General features: G+C 37.8%; 1 protein-coding gene across 8 annotated transcripts in view; it reads left to right on the forward strand.

Moving 5' to 3' along the window:
* EXOC6B (exocyst complex component 6B) overlaps positions 1-19,295 on the forward strand; it is a 615,592-nt gene that overhangs the window by 498,813 nt on the left and 97,484 nt on the right. The window contains exon 21 of one of the 8 annotated variants that reach the window (XR_007403261.1): positions 2,252-2,344. The exons of 6 other annotated variants lie outside the window; for them this stretch is intronic. Coding sequence is in view for 1 of the 2 variants with exons in the window: in XM_049096021.1 (XP_048951978.1) it covers positions 2,252-2,272 (21 nt within the window). In the remaining variant the exon portion in view is untranslated. Of the gene's footprint in view, positions 1-2,251; positions 2,347-19,295 lie in introns of those variants that run through there. One more of the 8 variants, XM_049096021.1, reaches the window with a different exon arrangement.

The raw sequence follows: 19,295 nt of genomic DNA on the forward strand, positions 1-19,295 counted from the left end.
GTGGGGGAAGCTGGCTGAATGGTTTATGGAAACTCGTACTATTTTTGCAACTTCTCGAGTCCTGGGTGGCTCATTGGTTTCATGCCACCTTCAGTCCAGGGTGTGATCCTGAAGGCTCTGGATCGAGTCCCACGTCGGGCTCCCTGCATGAAGTCTGCTTCTTCCTCTGCCTGTGTCTCTGCCTCTCTCTTTGTTTCTCATGAATAAATAAATAAAATTTAAAAATTAATTATTGAAAAAAAAGCTGTCTTAAAAAAACAAAAAAAAAAAGCAGCAGTCATGCAACAGTGGAATGGCCACTCAATTTTTCTGATTGTTAGAGACCAGTAGTTTTCAAACCTCACTGCTAGACAGCACCCCCCTCCTCCACCCTGGGCTCATTGAACCAGGATCTCTAGAAATGAAGCCAAAGAATCTGATTTGCAGAAAATTGTCCAGGATTAGGAAACATGTTATAGAGCTGGTGTTTGAGCCAGGGGTAGGTGTGGAGAAGATTGGTGAGTATGTTCTGCATGAGCTCTGGATTGTGATTCTTGATCTTTCTGAATTCTGGCAATAAGTTAACTACCCATTTTAGATTTTAGCATTGTTAAGAGTTTTTACTTTTCTCAGAGTTTTTATAGCTATTTCATTGGGAAGTTTCTTGAGGCTGTGTTATTAGCTACTAATCATTTGGGAATTTAAACCAGAAGGAGGGTGGTAGTACTTTCATAGATGGACCTTGTCTTTGCCTTATCTACATGTGAATGGTGACTTGCCTCCAGCTTTCCCCAGAGAGGCTGCAGAGTACTACTTTACTTGATCAGATTTTCACACTGATGTGGCGTCAACATAAATCACGTTTCCCTCAAGGTTGGCTAGTGAATGGAAGACAGCCAAGGCACACCACAGTGAAGACATCAGTTAGGAAAATTACATTCAAAACCTGAAAGCAGCTGTCACGGAAGTTTTTGTTTATGAAAATTGGAAAAGTTCTCCCCTCTCAGCCCACTGACATCCCTGATTTATTGTTTCTCTGCTGAAAATTATCCAAAGATGTTTTCAGACATTAGCTGGTGAAAGCTAAATTTATTGAAGGTGGGGGACAATGTAAAGAGCCATTATATTTGCGAATTTCTCAGCCAGACATGGCAACATTTAAATAGCTAGAGTTGACCAGATTCTTTTTTGCATTTATACAAAAATCAATTGAGGAGCTAGGATGATCCATATCACTAGAAGGGAGATACTTTGTTATGCTGTGGTACAAAAAACTCTGTGCCAATAATAAGGAGACTTGAGTGTTTAACCCTCGCTCTCACTCTACTGCTAACTCAAAATGTATCCTTGGTCAGATTGCTTAACTCCTCAGGTTGTCATTTTTCTTATCTGTAAAAGTTGGAGGTAGACATTAGAGTAAGTGAGCATTTTTCAAACATTTATGAGTGTTGGAATTGAAATATAACCTCATGACCACTCCCCTTTTGGAATTTAAAAATAATATTGTTATTTTTTTCATGGCATATGATAAAGAAGCAAATGAAAAGTTCAGATTTTGCATATAATTAAAGATTCTAAGATTAATTTCAATATAATATCCAGAAATATTAAATACATGTTACCTTTTCTCATATAAAAATTATGCATAGTATTTATTTTAAGCTAATTATGTAAGAGAAGGCATGATTTATGAAATAATCCAATTGTAATATTTTATTGAATTGTTTGGAGATAACATGTAAGGAGTTCCAGTTATTAAAATACAGATCCAAAGAACCAGATCTATTTATAAGATCGATTGTTCGAATTTTTTTTTTAAAGATTTTATTTATTCATGAGAGACACAAAGAGAGGCAGAGACATATGTAGAGAAGCAAGCTCCCTGCGGGGAGCCCGATGCAGGACTCAATCCCAGGACCCCGGGATCATGCCCTGAGCTAAAGATAGACGTTCAACCACTGACCCACCCAGGTGCCCCTGAAATTTTTAATTTTGAATATTAAAGACTAATGTTTTTATATTTTTCAAATTGTGTTTCTAAATAAAATAAGGAAAGGTAGGAAATGCACGTGTTTCTCAAAAAAATGTCAATATGATTAATCTTAAATCCTAATGAATACAAAGTCAGATTGAATAAAACTATTTCCTCTTTTCAAATATGTTTTTATGAAGAGTCTGATCAATAAATACAATTACAAATTTATTTAAGATCATTGGAACGTATTTGCAAAATTATCATTTCAATAGTCTTCATTTATTTTTCTTATTTCAGGGTTATGTCTTCTGCCTTTAAACAGACAATCTATTATGGGCAAAAATTAAGCAACATATGAGTGTGTTAGAGTTCTCCAGAGAAACAGAACCAGTAAGACCTGTGTGTATATGTATATGTATATATTCATATGTCTATTTGTTTATAAGAGATTTATTATAAGGAATTGGCTCATGTGATTATGGAAGCTGACAGATTTCTCAAAATCTGCAGTGGGCAAGCCTGAGACACAGGAGAGCCTGTGATACAGTTCCCGTTTGAATGCTAGCAGGCTTGAGACACTAAAAGAGTTGATGTTTCAGTACCAGTCCAAAAGCCAGAAAAGACTGATGTCCTAGCTCAAGGCATTTAGGCAGAAAGAGGTCAGCCTTTTTGTTCTATTCAGTCCTTCAACTGATTGGATGCCTACCCACATTGGGGTGAACAATCTGCTTTACTCAGTCTACTGATCTAAATATTATGAATATCCAGAAACACTCTCACAGACACACCCAAAATAATGTTTGACAAAATGTCTGGGGACCCTGTAGCCCAGTCAAATTGACACTTAAAACTAACCATCAGAATGATTAAAAATGAAAACATTTTCAATTTTTAAAAAAGATTTTATTTATTTATTCATGAGAGAGACAGAGAGAGAAGCAGAGACATAGCAGAGGGAGAAGCAGGCTCCCCACAAGGAGCCTGACATGGGACTTGATCTCAGGACCCTGAGATCACAACCTGAGCCAAAGGCAGATGCTCAACCACTGAGCCACCCAGGTGCCCCAACATTTTCAAATTTTGTAATGGTAAATATACACACACACTCACTTACTTTCATCACAGTACCTAGCTGTGTTCCTTTGAGTGGAAAACCAACCGACTGGATCATGAACAAATTCTTCTGAATTCCTTTGGCTACTACTCATGTCTTACTGTACACTCACTTAGAAGATGTCAAGCAGTACAAGTTTAAGGGGGAAAGTAAATATTCCATTTACTGACACTTTAAATAAACATATTATTATAAGACTAAATAACTATGCATCACAATTGTGTACCTTGTTATATTTTCATAAAGTGAATGCACTCACAAAAGCCAGATTAAAAAACTTAAACATTTACCAACAATCCCCTGAAGTTCCTCTTTATACCTGTTCCCGGTCTCTCATGCCTCCCAACCAATAAAATTACTATGGTTATTTCTATCAGCATTGATTGATTAGTTTGGCCTGCTTTGAACTTTATATGAATAGGATTACACAGTATGTACTTCTTTACATTCAATTTCTTTTATTAAAAACAATATATTTATGAAATTCATCCAAACAGTTGTATGAATCAGTAATTTATTCTTTCTCATTGCTGTGAGGTATTCCATTATATGATTATACCACAATTTATTAATCTTTGATTGTTGATGACATTTGGGAAGTCTTGATTGGGGTTTTTACAAATAGTGCTGCCTTAACAGTCTTATAAGTGCTTTTTGATGCACCCATTTCTATTGGACATATTCCTACAATTGAAATTGCTGGTCATAGGATATATGTATATTAGCTTTAGTATATACTGCCAGTTTTTCAAAGTGATTATAATCAATTTATACCAAGAATGATGATCATTCAACTTGCTCCACATCCTCAACAACACATGGTATTATATTCTTTTTAATTTTAGCCATTCCAGTGAGTGTGTACTGGTATCTCATTGTGAGTTTTATTTTTAATATAATCATATGTTGTAAAATAAAATAATATAATTAGCATTATTTCCCTAATACAAATGATATTGAGCAACCTATTCATATGTTAATTAGCCATTGTGATATCTTCTTTTGTGAAGTGCTAGTTCTAGTATTTTGCCCTATTTTCTATTGGATTTCTTTTCTTACAATGACCTTTTCAGGTTTTGGTATCAAGGTTATGCAAGTCTAATAAAAATCATTTGTGAAAAGTTCCCTCATTTTCTCTTTCAGGAAGAATTTGTGTAAGATTAGCGTTATTTCTCCCTTCAATGTTATGAAGACTTCACTAGTGAAATCATATGGATGAGAAAATTTCTTTCTGGGAAACTTAATATAGACTTAGTTTCTTTTTTTTTTTTTTTTTTTTTTTTTTTTTTAAAGATTTTATTTATTTATTCATGATAGTCACAGAGAGAGAGAGAGAGAGAGAGAGGCAGAGACACAGGCCGAGGCAGAAGCAGGCTCCATGCACCGGGAGCCCGACGTGGGATTCGATCCCGGGTCTCCAGGATCGCGCCCTGGGCCAAAGGCAGGCGCCAAACCGCTGCGCCACCCAGGGATCCCTAGACTTAGTTTCTTAAATACACAAGTGAGTAGTCAGATCTTCTATTTATTTTTATGTCCATTTTGGTAAACTGTGTTCTAGGAATTTATTTTATCCACAGTTCCTAATCCATTGGCATTAAGTTGTTCATAAGATTATCTCATTGTATTATTATATTATCTGTAGGATCTATAGTTATGTGCTCTTTTTCATTCCTAATATTGATATTTTATTTCTTTTTTTCCTTGATTGTTGTTGATAGAGGTTATCATTTTTACTAGTCTTTACAAAACAATTGTTGACCTTATTCATTGCACTTTTACAGAGAAGTAAAAGCAGCACCAGCAATGGCAGCAATAGCAGGCTGCTGTTTTTTTACTTCTTGAGATGAATACCCAAATCCATCTTTTTGCTTCCCCAGTCTTCTTTTCTAATGTATGTATTTAGGGCAGTAAATTTCCCTTGAGGCACAGATATTCTTTCATTCCAGAGATCCTGATAAATCTTACTTTCATTAACATTCAACATTATTTGCCATTTTTAGATTTTCTAGCTATTTTTTGTTATTGATTTATACTTGATTTCACTGTGGTCAGAGAATATAATAGAACTATTTCTAGTGCTTTGAAATTTGTTGAGATTTATCATTTGGCTCAGCATGTGGTCAATTTTGGTAAATATTCTAATGCCCTTCTAAAAAGTGTGTTTTCTGCAGTTACTGGCTGCAGTGTTCTACAGCTATCAATTAGATCAAGTTTATTCATCAGATGGGTAAATCAAATTGATAATCTCTACGAATTTTTGTGATTGTTATTGTAATTGTTATATCAGTTATTGAGGGGAATGCAACTGTCCAGTTGTGGTTGTAGATTTGTTATTTCTCCTTTTATTCCTGCCCATTTTTCTCTACATATATCAAAGCATATATGACCAGGTGTATTTAAATTTAGGAATGGGGATGCCTGGGTGGCTCAGTGGTTCAGCATCTGCCTTCCGCTCAGGGTGTGATCCCAGAATCCCAGGATCCAGTCCTGCATCAGGCTCCCCACAGGGAGTCTGCTTCTCTCTCTATGTCTCTGCCTCTCTATCTGTGTCTCTCATGAATAAATAAATAAAATCTTAAAAAAAAATAAATTTAGGAATGTCGCATTCTCTTGGTAGATTGACTCTTTTAACAATATGATATTGTCCTCCTGTGTCTCCAATAATATTTTTTACCATAAAGTCTACTTTTTCTGATATTAGTATAGCTGCATCAGATTTCTCTTTGACTAGTATTTGCATGGTATATACTTTTTCATCATTTTATTTTCAGATTTTGGTGGTTGTTATATTTAAGATATGCTTTTTTTCAGAAACATGTAGAGTGTTTCTTCTAACAAATTATGCTTTTTAATGGGCGTATTTAGTTAACTGGAATTTAAATTAATTACTGATATATTGGGATTTATATATGTCATCCTACTTCTTGTTTTTGTATTTTGCCCTCTCTTTGTTTTTTTTTCTCTTCCTTATTTCTTCCCTTCTAAAAATTCATTGTATTTTATTATCTACTTTTTTATCTATTAGTTTGGTTTTTAGACTGTATAACAAACATATCTTTCATTGTTTGGTATTTCTTTTAGTGATTGCCCTAAACTCTGCAACAAACATCATTAACTCTTTAGAGTCTAGAATAATTTAACAAGTCCCACAAAAATGCTAGAACCTTTTAATTATTGCTATCATATTTTAACTTCACAAGTATTCTAAATCCAAAGGAACACAATTATGATGATGATGATGGTAATGCTATATGTAAATATGTATCTACATATTTACTCTTTTGTTTCTTTTTAATATTCCTTTTAGTGTTGGTCTGCTGATAGTCAATTAACTTTTGTTTATCTTGGAGTGTCTTTTTATTTTTCACCTTCATTCCTGATGGACATTTTCATTGGGTATTGAATTGTAAGTTGCCAGTTACTTTCTTTAAGTGTGTCAGTATGTAGTTCTACTGTTTTCTGATTTTCATCATTTTTCTTGGTGTAGTCAGGTGTCAGTCTTATTGCTGGTCCATTGAACATCTGTCTTTGGTTTTGACAGTTTTCCTCTAATATGCCTTGACATGGTTTTCTTTGTGTTTTTCCTCCATGGAATTTAAAATTCCTTTTGAATCTGTGACTTGATATCATTCATCAGTTTAAAAAATTTGGTGCCATTATATCTTCAAATTTTCATTTCCTTCATTCTCTAGCTCCTCCTCTTTGAGACTCTAACCATAAATATTTTGGATCTTTTTACTATGTCTCACATGTTTTATCTTTTTGGTTCAATCTAGATATTTGCTTCAGTCTGGATATTTTGCACTTACCAGTATTTCAATTTACTAATGCTGTCTTCAGCAGTGTGCAATCTGTTCTTAAACCTACCTTCTGTGTTCTAAATTTAGATATTATATTTTCCAGTGCTAGAATTTTCTCTTTTTTTCATTTGTCAATTGTGAGGTGAAATTCTGCATTTTGTCTTCTATTTTATTATACATATTAGTCACAGTTACTTTAAAGTTTATTTCTGATTTTGTTCACCAGTAGAACTGTTTCTGTTGTGTTTTTCTCTTTCCCATTCTTGGCAAGTCTGTATTTTTATTGAATCCCAGCCATTGTGCATGAAAATTTTTTGGATAATGATATTTGCCTCCAGAGATTGATCTTATCCTTGAGCAGGTATTAGAGTGAGGGGGACATCAGTGCTGTCCATTCAGGAATTGTGCAGACTGGGATGCAATTTATATAAGGTTCCATGTATACTTTTTTCATTTTTGTAGGTATTCCTCAGTGTGTTCCAAGTAAGGGCCCAGGGCATTTTAGTAAGGACCCTCCTAGCTAAGAGGTGAACTCTTAATTTTTGTTTTCTCATTACCAAGATTCTGCAGAAAACTCTGCTCTACTTTTCAGCCATTTTCTGCTTGGCTTCTCAGCCGGCTGCCTGCTATGGTTTAGTATCAGCACATGCCCCAGTAGGCTTGCTTTTTCTGTCTCTGTCTTCTCTCTGTAATCTTGATTACTTAAATTTTTTCTCCCTTGGTAACACCAAACTCCATTCTTTTCTCTCTAGCACTGTGAGTTTGCCAAAAATTCTCCCAGCTTCCTTGCCTCTCTCCCAACACCAAGAATCTGGTATGCAGAATTTTGGGTTTATCCCAAAGAACTTCTCTTTTCTCCCAGATCTTGTCTTCTCAAATCCTGGATGTCTCAACAACAATATAGTGCCTTCAAGCAGCTTTTTTTTTTTTTTTTTTTAATTTTGTTTCTGGCTTTTCTTTTTTTTTTTTTTTAAGATTTTATTTATTTATTCATGAGAGACAAAGAGAGAGGCAGAGACACAGGCAGAGGGAGAAGCAGGCTTCCTGCAAGGAGCCTGATGTGGAACTCGATCCTGGATCCCAAGATCCACGCCTTGAGCCGAAGGCAGAAGCTCAACCACTGAGCCACCCAGGCATTCCTCTGGCTTTTCTAGTTATTCTTGGCAGAAGTGTTGGTCTACTGCAAGTTACTCATCATAACCAAAAACCTGTATTGATTTACAATAGAAATTCTTACTGATGCCATTACCACCTTTAATGTTTTGAAGCCTCACGGAATCCCAACCATGTCTGGATTAGAAATCTGAAGATACGTTTCATTTTAACTTACAGTGATTTTTTCCACATTATCACGGACTTTTATACCCATATTTGGTGCATGGGAAATGGTCATTTATTTTTAATTCAAACATCTGTTTTATCTCAGAACACTTTACTAAAAAAAAAAAAAAAAGGCTTAAAAGCATAAGGAATGTGAAAAGGAGGAGAAAAAATAGTGAGTTACCATAGTTGAAACATATCTGAATTAATATGTGAAGGAGTCAGAGGTGATACAGGCAATGGAGAGAGAATCCCCAGAAAGAATATGAAGATGAAACAGGGAAATAAAACTACAGGAAGGAATGTCAGAATATGCTATTTGAATCGATCTCATAAATAAAATGCTTTGTTATAATGCCATTAAAAAAGGTACAAAAAGGAGAAAATGGCAAAATAGAAGCAGAATAATAGGAAGAGATTAATGAAGACCAGAGGTTGTTATGACTAAGATCCTACACAGATGAAGTACTCAGTGCATGCTTGCTGTGAGACAAATGAAAAATGTATTTTTAGGAAGCATTATTTGGTTCAGTTAAGCAGGTTATTGCTGATGACAATGTCAGTCATCCGTTTCTAAATGACTCATTAGCTTTAGAAAAATTGTACTTATTTTGCTAGTTCACCAATGTTGATCCAAAAAGGAGAAGCAAATCAGAAGTTCCTTTGTTATCATAACTTTGAGAGGAATAAAAAAATGGCCTCCAGCTCAGAATTCTATTTTAACACATACAAAAAGCAATTCTTTAACATTTGGGCCCTTTATACAATTTTCATATGGACCAAGGTCCAAATTTTCTAAGCCATCTGATCCTTTACCCTAGGTATTTTGATTCTAATCTTAAGGGCTGGTCAAATTTTCCCCAAGGGGAATCTAAAATATAACTATATAACTCCAGAAAGTTTGGCAGAGGTATAATTACCTAAAGAAACAGATCTTAACACTGGTAAGTGGTCTATGACCATAGTATTCTACACTTCTGAGAATATCCAGTCTCTGTTCTAGCTCCAGTTCAGCCCTGATTTCAGGTATAAAAGAGGGAAAGAGAAAGAGAGTGATGGAAAAGATACGGTGATTGAAATGAAAACCCTTTTCATGTCATAGAATAACCATTAGTATGATTGTTCCACAGATGGAATGTGGCTTCTGTTCTGCCTTTAATCTTCGTAGGGTTCTGAATCTAGATCAATTTGATATATCCTGAGGCTTGCTTAGGAACAAACCCAGAGCCCTAGGTTCCTCCCTTACCATCCCACAACTTTGATTCACTACAGCTAAGCTGGTATCCCTGAGCACAACGGACATTAAAATACGAACTGCTGGGGCACCTGGGTGGCTCAGTGGTTGAGTGTCTGCCTCTGGCTCAGGGTGTGATCCCCAGCGTCCTAGGATTGAGTCCCGAATCAGGGTCCCCACAGGGAAGTCTGCTTCTCCCTCTACCTATGTCTCTGCCTTTCTCTGTGTGTCTCTCATGAATAAATAAAATCTTAAAAAAAAAAAAAAACACAAACTGCCTGCATATTCCCCTTATGGAAATTGATGTACAAAATTCCAGTACATTTCTTTTGTATCTCTTCTTTGACCCTTTCTATTCCTGGGATCCCACACAGGATCCTGAATAATATATTCACCAGGAACACCAGATATTTCCATGAGTATTATCATTTTATCTTACAAATAATCTTGTGAGATACCAATTATTATTCCACTTACAGTAATAAGGAAAAGATACTCAAGGTATTCTTAAGCAGTGTCGTTCTGCTATGAAGTAGCAATCCTAAACTTGGGCTCCAGTGTTCTGATCAGGTTCATGTTCATTTTTGGACTCAAGGGTGTCAATAGATACGTGGTTGCTTGTTGACTGAGAAGGAACAATCCCTCTAAAATGAAAAGCAGGTTTCAAATGACTTCTTTGCCTTGGTTGAACACTCACCACCTTCTTTGGAATGCCAGACAAGGGAAATGATCAGTTCAATTTTTGCTGTTTATAAATGGGGAAGTTGAAAACAAATCAGTTTTCTTCAAGGCCTCAACTTTCTTTTTTTTTTTTTTTTTTTTTTTTTTTTTTTAGGCCTCAACTTTCAATTGTCATTCCACATTTCTCATTAGGAAAGTTGAGGTACATACAGGTTGTCACCTTGTTTGAAGGTCAGGTGGTATGTTTCTGTGATGAAGAGAATCTGATGATGACCAGTCTCTTGCAATCACTATGATAACTAGAGATTTCTGGATGAATGCAGAGTAAGGGAGGAGGAAGATAACTTTACTGCCCTCCTTAAAATGACATGTTTTGCACAGAAAGTAATTTTTTCCAGTCTGAGGCAAGGTGGTATAATGTAGCATTTATTGAACATTTAGTATGACCTGGGTATTGTGGGGAGTATATATAAATGAGTCAAAGCTTCTGCCTTTCACAGATGATAATTTAATGGGGAAAAAAAGGTTTTCTGACATGTTCACATAGTTCTGAGTCAATTAAGTTTGGGGAGATGATTTGCCACTTACAAATATCTACTTTCTAATTACTGCCAACATCCATGTTTTAGTAGCTTTTAAGCTGTGTCATGTGGCAGCTAGTGGTTCCATTGAGCCCCCTTGGGTATGATTCTATGCTGTGGTGGTAGAAGTCAGTGGAATGGGGGAGATAGAAGGGCTGAGCTGATAGGTCCCTGGATGATTAGCCTAAATTTGCCTAAATGGCTTTGATATCACATGTTTTATATACTGGGCTTCTTCCTAAGATTCACTTGGGGAAAGACAACCAGCTCTGCAATTAAAAAATTTAAATCACTGGATTATGCAACAATAATGAAACATTCAGGCTTTATGGTAGAACACTCAACTAAATGCTTTGTGGTCCTGCAGCAACCAGAAATTACCTCCCTCATTTGAAAAGCAGTATTGAGATTGACTGTGGTCACATTTTTGAGAGTGAAATGGTTGTTAGGCTCTACCCACTTGTTTGCCAAGACAGGGAACCTCTGTAGAGGGAATGAGTTAACATTATAGAAATTGTCCGTTCATTTGGACATTCAAAAGCATCTCGACAAGGCAGATCAGGCTGTAAGAAAGTAGATGCAGCTCAAGCCAGGTGATAACCTGAGTGCCGAGTTTTCTTAAGCAACTTGAGACAAAGTCCCATGCAACTAATAATTGTTTCAAGGGGAATAAATTGCCAAGAACGAAATATGTCAATGGGGTCTGTACTTATTTTTGGTCCCTTCAAGTTGCTCACAACATGAATAATACCATGAGCAGTTGAGTCATGTACACAGTTTAGGGAAAAAAATAAATAAAAAATTTAAAACAAACAAAAAACAGCTAAGCTCTGTGAAATGGAAGATGAGATTTCCATACAGGATGAATGATGAGTTATCCAGAAAGCATTTCTGAGCAAAAGCTTTGGGGACACATGTTTTGATTTGGTGTTTGAGTGGGAAAATGGGTCAGTTGGCCCTACAGAACATTCCCACAAAACGTGTCATTCTGGCATGTGATACGACAGAGGCAGCAGGGGATGAGAAAAATCACATCTGAAGTGACTCCTCTCATTGATGTTCCCCAGGCTCTTTCAGCCTAATCGATATGAGAAGGAGCCCTTGTCTGCAGAGAGCATCTACCCCTTTGAGAACTTGTTTTCTGTCCCTACCCACTGAGAAAGCAGTAGGAAGGAAGCCAGCATTAGCCCCAGTCGTCTTCAGTGAAGCATCAAGCTTCCACCATTTTGATCACTTCAGAATGCAACACAAGACTGCTTTCGAGCCAGTTTTGCTTCTGGCAATGATGCAGTCATCAAGTAAGTATCTAGAAACTCCCGTAAAGGCTCCACCCCAAAAGTACAGGGCCTTCCCCCACAAGCCAGTCAGCTCACTAAGATAGCCGTTGGCACTGAACCTTTCAAAACTCCAGAAACCAGGAGCCATGGCTTCTCCTTCCCTTTCCTCCCCACTTCTCTTTCGCATCCCCCGTGCCCTACTTTCTTCATAGCTACTAAGTGCTCTCTCTGGAATGTTGGAAGGTGAGGATTTAGGTCTGGGCAACCTGTTAAAAATATGAATTGTTACTATGAACTCTGAGTGGCCTTTCAGCTTTGCTGACAGAAATTTACTCCATGTAGGCCCCAAAAAAAAAAAAAAAAAAATTAAGCAGGTAAGGTCATTTGGAGTTGAAACAAGCATGCAGTCGGTGTGTTTGAAAATGAAATTATAATTAACCTGCTGATGGCTGTGAGGTGTTACCTTGAACTCTGTGTGGCCTCTTGGCACAGCGGCTGAACTTGCTTTATTGAATACCCAGAGACCCGAACAGGTGAAATCAGGATATGTCCGGGGCCAAGTGTAGTTTTAGAAGGAAGATTATGTCTCTTTTAGTGTCGATTGTAAGAGAGTTGAGGATTAATTGAGCAGCACTAATCAGAAAATAAAAATGGGTTTTGACCATCCATGTCTATGTGAAGCATAAAATTTGTTACAACTGCTGAGGGAAATGACTCTACTTGCCCACTTTGTGAATTGATTCCTGAGGTGCTGAGAGGTTACCAGACCTGATAATGGCCTGGGAAGATTCTTGCAAATTTACAAACCACATATCAGCTGCATATTTAGGAAAACATTATAATTACCAACTGAGAGCTATGGAGTGTTGCTTGAACTCCCAAGTGGTCTGTTGACACATGGACTGGACAACTTTCTGGAACCATTCAAAATGGGGTAGGCAAAATCATTCAGCAGTAACTTAGCATTGTTAATGACTAGGAGGGATTGATGGGGTCATTTATTGTGTAGAGTAAATGGGTCTGAGGTAAACTTTAACTCTTTGTTGTCCATGAAATGTTATCTTAAAGTCAGTGTGTGGCTTACTGTCTTATGTCATCAACAGAACTGTATTATGGTGCTGCAGTTATCAAGTATGTACTAGGTTAAAGGAATACCATCAACAATTGATTTATGGCCAGAGTCAGTCTTGAGCTACATACACCTTGTCACACCTTGTGCTTTAACCTGGCAAGAAATCCATTTCATCTCATGTCATGCTGAATAAAAAAGAAATGCATCATTCTGTTGCCTCCATCTTTACATCACATCCCTCTAATTATATAACATCATTCCATGGTAAAGTCATGTTTTATTTCGAGATCCTCCTTGTTTGGCAGAGAGCATCTATCGTTAGACTAAACAAACCATTTAGTTCACTTTGTGCTTGTGACAGGCCAGCTAGAATGAGTGCTCTTGTTGGTTTAATAAACAAAGAATAATAATCCAAAATGGGCTTTATTACTAGGTGGAAATATTCCATTCATAGGATTGGAATGATCTAATTGTTCACATCTCTGCTTAGTGTAAGCATTAGATGTATACTTAACACTGAGGTTTTCCTATCTCAGAAGAGGTTTCAGTTAGGACACAAATACAAATACTCTTGGCTTTGCCAACTCCTTTTAGTCATAGCCTATTGAATACTCTTGTAATTCTTGTACAACTCTTAAATGAAGAGAAAACTTCACAAGGTACTAACCAGTGAGGCATGTTTATCTCAAGTTAATGTCATTTCACTTGGTTGGTGATTAAAGTTCAACATTGCTAACAGACTAGAGGAATCTATGTCTTTTTGAAAGAATATGTTTTGTATTTGTCCAGTGTGCTTCACCTCAGTCAAATGCACAAACTTAAAAATTGGTGAAACCCTTATTACACACATGATCATGGAGGCTTGGGGTCCACAGATATTGACTGCCTAGTTCCGCTTTGAGATGCTGTGCAGATTTGGATGGACTTGTGCATAACTTGATCTATCTGCCTTAACATCTGGGCCTCAGATAATTTTATTTCTCTTGTTTCCCCATTTATCTGATAGGTCTTGTCCATTTCATGGGTACTTCATGCTTCTAGCCTGCAGTTAGAAGCATCACATTTTATTTGTGCTGATTCTGCATTCTGGGATGCTCACCCTACCTGAGCCTCAGTGGTTTCTTAGTTCCTTCCTACCTTCTTCATGAAGCTTCCCTCACTATTACATCCCAATCTCTGAACTCTTTGATTTTCTATAGCACTCACAGTGGTGGCAGATATATGACAAGACTCACACAAGTACCCACATTAATGTCAGCACTTAACAAAACCTTTATTGTAGTTATTTTGCACACTTGTCTCAATATCCCTTCTGTTTTTCATGGTAAGCTCCTCTTCCCCCTGTAATTGCTGCCAAACTTTCTAAACTGAAAATTTGATTGATTGTTGGACTTCTGCATACAACTCTTTAGGATCTGTCCACCTCCAGAGAAGGGAAAAAAAAAAAAAAAAACCCACTCTTGCTTTAAGTGCCTTCTCAGGCCAAACCCTACCTGCCTTTCCAGCTGCCTCTTCTACCATTCTTTTGGTATACCCACACAAAATTTGTTGCCATGCAATGAACATTGCATACAAAGTTTCTTCCTTTTAGCTAGGCACTTACTCCTATGGCAAACATTTACTCAACTTTTAAGACTCAGGTCTTCCTCTTCTGGGAAACTTTGTCGGACTTTCTCAGGCAGGAACTGGCCAGCCCTCTGCACCTCCTTAACACCTTATACAAAACTCTATTATAGTGTATCATACCATACTGTATTTTCCTATATGTCTCCTCTACTAGCTGTGAACTAGTTAAGATAGGCTGTTGTCTTACTAATTTTTATATCCTTCTCTCAGTTCCTGGCACATACTCCCTGTTCAAAAATGTTTGTTGAGTGAATGAATGAACATATAAACTTTAAAAAAAATAGAATTAAAAGAAAGCCAAATGATTTCCAGTGAGAGAGATGCCTGTAAATTACTTTCTGTCTATAGATGTCCTGCTTTCATGTTGATAAATGAACTTCTAGCTAAGGGGACTTGTGTATACACCCTCTTCGTATTTCAGCAGAGAATCCAGTCTCTCAACGTGTGTCTTGACCATGGGTACTTTGACTTGAGAAAGTTTTCTAGTTTGAGTGGATGATTATTGATTGGTATTGTTGATCACACCTGGATTCCAAAGTAGTCAGATGGGTGTAAGGATAATTTGGCTGTAACTAGAAAAGTAGAATCTTTGGTCTCATCTTTTACCTTCTTTTTAAAACAGTATCAGTCTCAGAAAATGAACACTTTTCTTTAGCATTTTGTAATATTTTCAGCCAGGATCTTAATCGGAATTAGTCAGTATTCCCACCTGCTTTGTAATTATTCTGTAGTAAGACCCACCCAATGGCCAATTCTATCCAAAATTAGCATAAAAGAACACTAACATTCTCTTCAGGGCCAGCCACAGGGCTTTTCTATCAGCCAGCCCTCGGCCCCAAAGTCCTGAGCACAGACTCTTGAAATTTGATTCTATGTTTCTCTCTCTGTCACTGAGACTCAGTCGTTCTACTCTCCAGGACTCTCTAAGCAGGTAATAGAATCAGTTTAGGAATAAATAAATGAGGACCGCCATTTTATTGGAGAGTCAAACAAGGCACACCAAGGTTATGTAGTTTGCAAGATGACATCGGGTAGGTTCAGGTACAGGTCAATGCAGTGGTGAGGAAAGCACCCAGGGATCTTTGACACATAGTCTCCTGGCTAACCACCCCTCTCATCCACCCTGGGCAGTTCAACTTGCGCCAGTGATCCCAAGGATTTTCTGAATGAATTACCGTAATTGGACTTAATTCAGGAAAGGGATGTTTCCTGTACACGCCAAACAAGCTGCATGCGTACTGGATTCTTTTGCCTAGATGACAGAGAGGAAGAAACCCAACAGGAAATACATCTTTGCAAATTAGAAAGGTTGATGAGCTAAGTTCTACAAACACTGGGCCTTCATCCAAAGTGAACTCCTAGTGACCCCCTGGCACCTTGGCTCACCTCCCTGCACTTCACAGCCAGAAGCATACCAGGTAGATTCACTTTCTTACCTCCCTGATAAGGCAACAGGACCTTGCCACACCCAGAACCACAGCCAATCTCCTTTCCTGCTTCCCCTGACCCCAGATCTGATAAAAATCCAGGGCGATAATGCTATTGAGGTACAGGCTATAAACCATATCAGTATGTACGTTAAGTAGCGGGAGGGGAAAGGGGGAGGAAAATGAAAAAAAAAAAAAAAAAGGCCAAATGGAGAGTTCAGCCTCACCTCTAGGTGACCTTGGCAGCATGTGGAAGGAAGGGAAATTGCCAGGAACTTGCAGCCTTTTTTTTTTTTTTTTTTTTTGAGCATTGTTTTGACTTGGCTTTGCTACAGAGCAACTTTGGGGGACTGGGGCAAAAAATAGGTCATTGTGAACTGCAGGTGCAGTTTTGATCTTGAACTATAATCTGTTGTGGTATATGTGCAAACCCAGAAGTATTTATCAAGATAAAAACTGAAGCTTTTCCTCACAGGTACACAGACCACTTTACATCATATTAGCACCAATATCACCAGGGTTTTTTTCCCCAAAAAATGGAAGGATAGAGTGTCCTTAACCTCCTTCCCCTGCTGTTTCCTTCCTCTTTTATTCCTCCCTCCCTTCTTCTCTCACCTCCCTTCCTCTTCTAATCTCTCCTCTCCCTGTCTCTTTCTGTGTCTCTCTCTGTCTCTGTGTCTCCCCTCCCCCTGCTTCCTTCACCCTCTCCTTCAGTAGATCTTTCTGTTGTGAAAATCCTCATTTGACTAACCCAGACACTCCCTCAGAAGATACAGATTCATGTAGGCAGATTCACTCAAGGATTCAGTGACAAGTGAGATACTCAAGAGGCTGGGATTTTAACTGTTACTCCCGAGTAGACAGAGCATTCACCATGCTCTTTGCCTACTTAATTTAAAGTCTTGAGAGAATGCAGACCAGAATGCAGAAAGAATATCTCCCAAGAAATGAAAGAGGGAGAGTTTTAAAACCCTTATTCTTGGCCTCAATCATGTCACTTAATCCCTCCCACCATCTGTTTCCTCATTTTCTGAACGTAATAGGAAACATGTCAAAGCACCTGGCTGCTAAAATGATAGGCACTGTCTCTGGACTGAGAGGAAAATCTGGAGCGATTTTGTACTTGGGAACTGCTAGAGAACATTGTTTTGGTTGCTGATTTCTTCCTTCTAGACTGTTCCCATGCACATAAGGAAGATTAAGACAGCAGAGGTTTAAATTTCAGCAAGAAACTTTTAAATGAGCCTGGTATTGCCCTGCCACCTATTTGTCTGGGGAAGGGGCCATTTAGGTGAGGCTCAATACAAAGGAAAGTTAGTTTTACTCATTTTCTGATCATCGTGATTTTTGAAGATTAATAACTTCCTAATAACTGTAGGAAAATAAGGTATCTGGTACTGATGCTTTTCTGAATAAAGTTAGATTAGTTGACAGAAAATGTTGAGAAACAAATGGCTAAGGAAAGCAGTTTTATGTTTTCAACAGCAACCTGGGATGTGTTCAGGATAGTGTGGGTGAGAAAGTGGAGGGAGAATGGGCATGCACATGGACTCCACCCGAGGTATCTTCTTCAGAGTTTGTGATTTAATATGTCCGAAGAGTTCATTTTTGTAATCTTTTGTTTTGCCCCCTTATTGCTCTTTGGAAGCAAGATACACATAGCACTGTCTCTCTTTCGAAGGAGGTGGGACTTGGAGTAGACAGATACCTTAGGACTATGTGTCAGCCTTCATTTGGGATTCCTAGAGCCTGTTACTACAGGTGGAGTCCCCTGAGACCATGCATAGTGCTTCCAGACTGCTTAGACCGAGTAGCAGCCACCCTCACCTTCTGGTGCCCCAGGGTTTTGTCTACCCAGGGGTTTCAGCTGCTGTCAACAGGAAGCCTCACGTTTCTGTGATCTCTGGAAGCCAGGTTCCCAGAGGGAGCAGTGATCTAGAGTTGCTACCAGCTACACTACTCTGCAGTTCTAGGAGCCTGAAATACCCAGGCTTTGGTTCTGCTGAACTAGAACAGTGATTCTCAGTGATGATGGGAAGGCATGGCTGTTTGGGGCACATAAAGAAGGCTTCTTGTCCCCGGTCACCACCTCACATCCTGTAGTTGTTCACCTCTTCATATTCCCCACTCTAATGAGAGGCATGTCTCATTTCATCATGTATATGGAATTAACAAAAGGATGGTTCACTTTTAGAAGCCTTCCATAAATACTCCCTCATCCTTTTGATTTGCTGTGCCCATCTGAGCATCTCCTCTGTGCTGGGCAAAATCTAAGCAGGGTAGCCACACATTATCTCAAGTAATTTTCCAAAGACTGTGAGATAAGAATTATATCTGTGTTATAGCTGAGGAAACTGGTGCTCAAATAGGTTAAGCAGCTTAACCAAACTCACATGAAGTAGCTGATTCAGGAGTTGAACTCAGATCTGTCTGATGCTGGAGCTACTCAGCATGTTTGGTCTCTTCTGCCTCTGCTCTCTAGTGACCTCGTGGGGTACCACCATAGCTGAGCGGCGGGCTCATGTCTGAAGTACTGAATGTTCACTCACATAGCCATCAATTCTCTGCCTTTAAGTTTCAGAGGACACGTTAAGCATGGCTAAGTCTTTACTTATTTTAAAATGTCTAGCATCCAATAGATAAAATTTTCCATAGTTCAGAGTAAATATGACCAAGTGATTGGCCCCTTTGAGATCATGTTTTTTGAGAAATTTAAATATAACAAATACTGTATTTCTACTCTCCAGACTTGAAAATTCAACATTTTTTGACTGTTTTCTTCTTTGGCAAGAAGAAATATAAAAAGAATTACATGAAAACAAAAGAAGCAAAACACTGGAGTATATTTTATACCCAGGCCGATTTTTTTCCCTTTAAAAAGGGAAAAAATTGTTTTTTTATTGTTTGTTTTATTTTAATTCCAGTATAGTTAACACACAGTGTTATATTAGTTTCAGGTGTGCAATATAGTGACTCCACAATTCTATACATTACTCAGTGCTCAATTCTATACATTAGCTCAATGGTAACTAAGTACTCATCTATTTTACCCATTCCCCCCTTTTCCCTCCCTCCTGGTAGCCATCAGCTTGTTCCCTATAGTTAAGAGTCTGTTTCTTGGTTTATCTCTTTCTCTCTCTCTTTTCCTTTGCTTATTGTTTCTTAAATTCCCCATGTGAGTAAAATCATATGGTATTTGTCTTTCTCTG

This window comes from Canis lupus, chromosome 17 (assembly GCF_003254725.2).
Source record: "Canis lupus dingo isolate Sandy chromosome 17, ASM325472v2, whole genome shotgun sequence".
Lineage (NCBI taxonomy): Eukaryota > Metazoa > Chordata > Mammalia > Carnivora > Canidae > Canis > Canis lupus.